The sequence below is a fragment of the Trypanosoma grayi genome (genome assembly GCF_000691245.1).
Source record: "Trypanosoma grayi strain ANR4 Tgr_904_V1, whole genome shotgun sequence".
Lineage (NCBI taxonomy): Eukaryota > Euglenozoa > Kinetoplastea > Trypanosomatida > Trypanosomatidae > Trypanosoma > Trypanosoma grayi.
In genome coordinates, this window is record NW_008826523.1 from 3,533 (window position 1) to 6,869 (window position 3,337).

General features: G+C 59.8%; 2 protein-coding genes across 2 annotated transcripts; both read right to left on the reverse strand.

Moving 5' to 3' along the window:
• Positions 1-301: 301 nt before the first annotated feature.
• DQ04_09041020 (hypothetical protein) lies at positions 302-2,464 on the reverse strand (the record flags this gene model as incomplete). Its single annotated transcript, XM_009315791.1, has 1 exon — positions 302-2,464. The coding sequence occupies one exon, from the start codon at positions 2,462-2,464 to the stop codon at positions 302-304; it is 2,163 nt and encodes a 720-aa protein (XP_009314066.1).
• A 266-nt stretch (positions 2,465-2,730) lies between these two features.
• DQ04_09041030 (hypothetical protein) lies at positions 2,731-3,090 on the reverse strand (the record flags this gene model as incomplete). Its single annotated transcript, XM_009315792.1, has 1 exon — positions 2,731-3,090. The coding sequence occupies one exon, from the start codon at positions 3,088-3,090 to the stop codon at positions 2,731-2,733; it is 360 nt and encodes a 119-aa protein (XP_009314067.1).
• Positions 3,091-3,337: the final 247 nt, after the last annotated feature.

Genomic DNA, 3,337 nt, shown 5'->3' on the forward strand with positions numbered 1-3,337 from the left:
CTGCTGCTGCTACAGCTCTTGGGAATGAGGACGCGAAGGATTCCCGTTAAATAAACGAGTCATTTTTTCTTGATTTCAGAGTTCCTTAAAAGTTTCGCTGTACTGTTTTCAAGACATGTTCCCCCTTCTTCTCATTACCTTACAACCGACTACGCCATGCGAGACACACAACAAGCACGGGGAGAAAACAATACAGAAAAAAAAATAGGCGTCAAAAGGCTTGTGGGGCGGAGAGTCTTTGGCTCTTGAGAGTCCCGCGGGCCATTCCAATGATAACGGCAAGGCCTGTCGCCGCACTGCGTTAGCCGTCCAGCAAAGTGCGGGCCTTGAACTCGCGCCCGTTCAGCGATGCCATTCCCGCAAGCTGCAGTTCCTTCAACGCCCGCAGAAGCTCCTCATCGGAGAGCTGACAAACGCGCCGCAGCACAGAAAAGGACACATACTTCTGCCTGGCGCTTGTGTGGGCCAGCGCGTGGGCTGTGAGAATGTGCAGCACCCGCACGCCGTCCGGGATTGACGTGCTGAAGAAATTGTTAGACGCCACAAGCCCACATAGGTTAGCAGCCACAGGACCACCGTCATTGCCGCTGCCATTTCCACCGTCACCACTTCGGTTGTTGTTGGTGAGGGAACTAACAGCACGCTTAACCTCATCGAGTGACTCTTGAGGTGGCATCACAGCCAGGAGGGCCGATCGCCGCAACTCCGACATGAGCGGCGCCTTTGCTGAAGGCAACGCCATCGCAGGGGGTAGCACAACAACGGCTCGTGTCGTTTCTTCGGCTTGCGGCTGCTGTTGCTGCTCATGATGATGATGAGCATGATGATGGCCGCACGGCACGTCACTCAGTACGCTGCTGGGTGTGTACAGCGGCACACACGATGCCAGCGCCTCATGGAAAACGAGGCCAGCGCCATCGTTTCTTTTATGCCAGAGACGCTGCAGCACCGCCACCAAGCCTGCCAGACGCTGCAGCCGCTCCGGTCGACGCCAGACAAGGTCTTCGTAGAGTACCGCGAATGCCACGGCCTCGTTCAGCGGATGCCCATCGGCCCACTGAGCCGCAGCATCAAGTAGCGCATTAAGAATATCCACGCTGTCCGCAAGTCGGCACATGCCATCGTCCTCTGCGTCGGGGCCATTGTTCATTGTTGCTGTTGGCGCTGCTAGCGAGTGGGCGCCGCGGTAGCGTGACGAGGAGAGCGCAAACGGGCTGAGCAGCGTGTGGAAGCCTACCACGACGTCGCCGAGTTGGCGCCGCGTGGCCCACAGTGCCTGCAGCTGCCGCAGGGCTGTTGGGCGCAGCAAGACCGGAAAGCGGCGCAGCGCCTCCCGCAGGAAACAACACAGCGGTAGATTCTCACGGCGCACAAAGAAGACACTCGAGTCACGCCGGCGCGCAGCCTCCTCCGCTGCAGCATTCGATTGTTGCAGCTGCTGGTCCCGTGACCCTCCTGCACGCTCACAACTGTCATCGAAGGGCGCGGCCGTCGCCACACCTAACCACACCTCAAGGCGGTGAAGAAATCCGGCGCTCTCGTCGTCATTGTCGCGCTGCGCAACACACGCAGTGGGTCCACGGAAGAGCTGCACGTAATAGTCGCGGCTCAGCGGCTCGCGAAGAGCCTCCTCTAGAAGTGCGCCACCGTACGCAAGGTCATCTGGCAGCAGTAACACGGAAAAGCGTATACGTGTCTGGTGTGAGGCTTGCCTGGCCCGGCACAGCACCGCCATCGCGCTGACATCGTGCAGGAATAGCAACAGCGGGTCGCGGGGGGGGCGCGATCGTTCGGTGCCACTACCGCCACCGCTTTCGTCAGCGCAGCACCGCACAATGAAGAGGACACGCCGCACACACAGCCCAGCCGTGTCGCGGGGTGACGATGTCGATGATAAAACCCACGCAGAAGCAGCAGCAGTGGATTCCGTCTCGTGACGGCTGCGCTTCACGGCAGCGGCGGAGCTACGAGAGTGGTGCACGCCACCTTCCGCCGCATACACCGCGTCGCACCACGCCCGCACCGCCTCCATGCAATTTAGGCGGATGATGCTACTACTGCTGTTTTGGCGGCCCCAGCCCTTCTGCTGCAGGGAATCCCCAGCGTTCCGGCTCTCTGGCATGAGGTTGACGGCGAACACGCGGAAGTCGCAGCGCTCGAAGTTCTGAACTAGCGCTGACCGCTCGCCTGACGATGATACCGACACGAGCGACACATCCGCCGCGATCGCCAGCGGAATGTAGTCGTAGCAGCTGAGTAGCAAGTTGGGAATCCGCGGCAACGGTGCCCCACCACCACCGCCGCCGCCGCCAGCAGAAGCACCAGCACCAGCAGTGTGGGTGTGCGGTATCTCCTCCCACGCCTCGCCGCGCAGAAAGGCGACCAACGCGCCTAGCCCCTCTGGCATCAGAAGTGCCGATACACGTGCGGCGGCACCGTCGAGAATTGCGAGGGCATCGCTCATGCCTACTTTCTTTGTCTGTATATCACCACCACTTCTTCACTTTAGTTCTTTTCTTGTCTGCCTCCTTCTTTGCGGTTTGCAGTGGCTACAATGAAATGTGTGCGAGGGGGACAAAGAGGGATGAATAGGACTGACTGGAGAACGCCACCGCGAGGGGACGACGTAGGAGAGTTAGGAGATCCTTGGTGTCGCTGCAGCTGCCGCAGGATAAGGATTCGGCGCACACATATATACATCCCACCGGCCCGCACACACGCACACAGACGCTACGGCACGTGACAGAAACGCGAGCAGTAGAGCACACCGTCGGCGGCCGTGTCCGCGCAGTCAGAATGCACGCTACTGCCGCAGCTACACAGGAGAATTTCATCTGGCTCAACAGGTAGCTCGCAGACAACACAGAAACAGGAAGAAGCAGAGTCCGGTGCAGCAGCAGCCGTCTTTGCTGAAACGAGTGTGGGGAACAGCACCCCTCGCACCTCGCCGAAAATCTGCATGTATGACTCTCGTGCTTCTGCCTCCTCGTCATTTCGCCGTGTGGTTTCACCACATGTCTTAGAAGCTGCCACATCCTCTGGTGCTGCTGCAGCTTCTACATCTGCTGTCAACGTCGTTTCATCGCTCATCTGCAGCGCAGACCTTATGCGAGCGACACGAGTCCGCTCCCGCTCATGTTGCCGGCTGTAATACTTTTCGTCGTCGTACTCATCATCGCTGTTGCTGCAACTGCTGCTGCTGGTAGTGGTGGAGGACGCGTCACTTCGGCTCCCGTCGCCGTCGCGCGAAATCGCCTCCTGCACTGCGGCGTCTGCAACGGCCAGCGACGGCGCGGCGCGTATCACCGGCGGCCGCGGGAGCGGCGGCACGTCATCC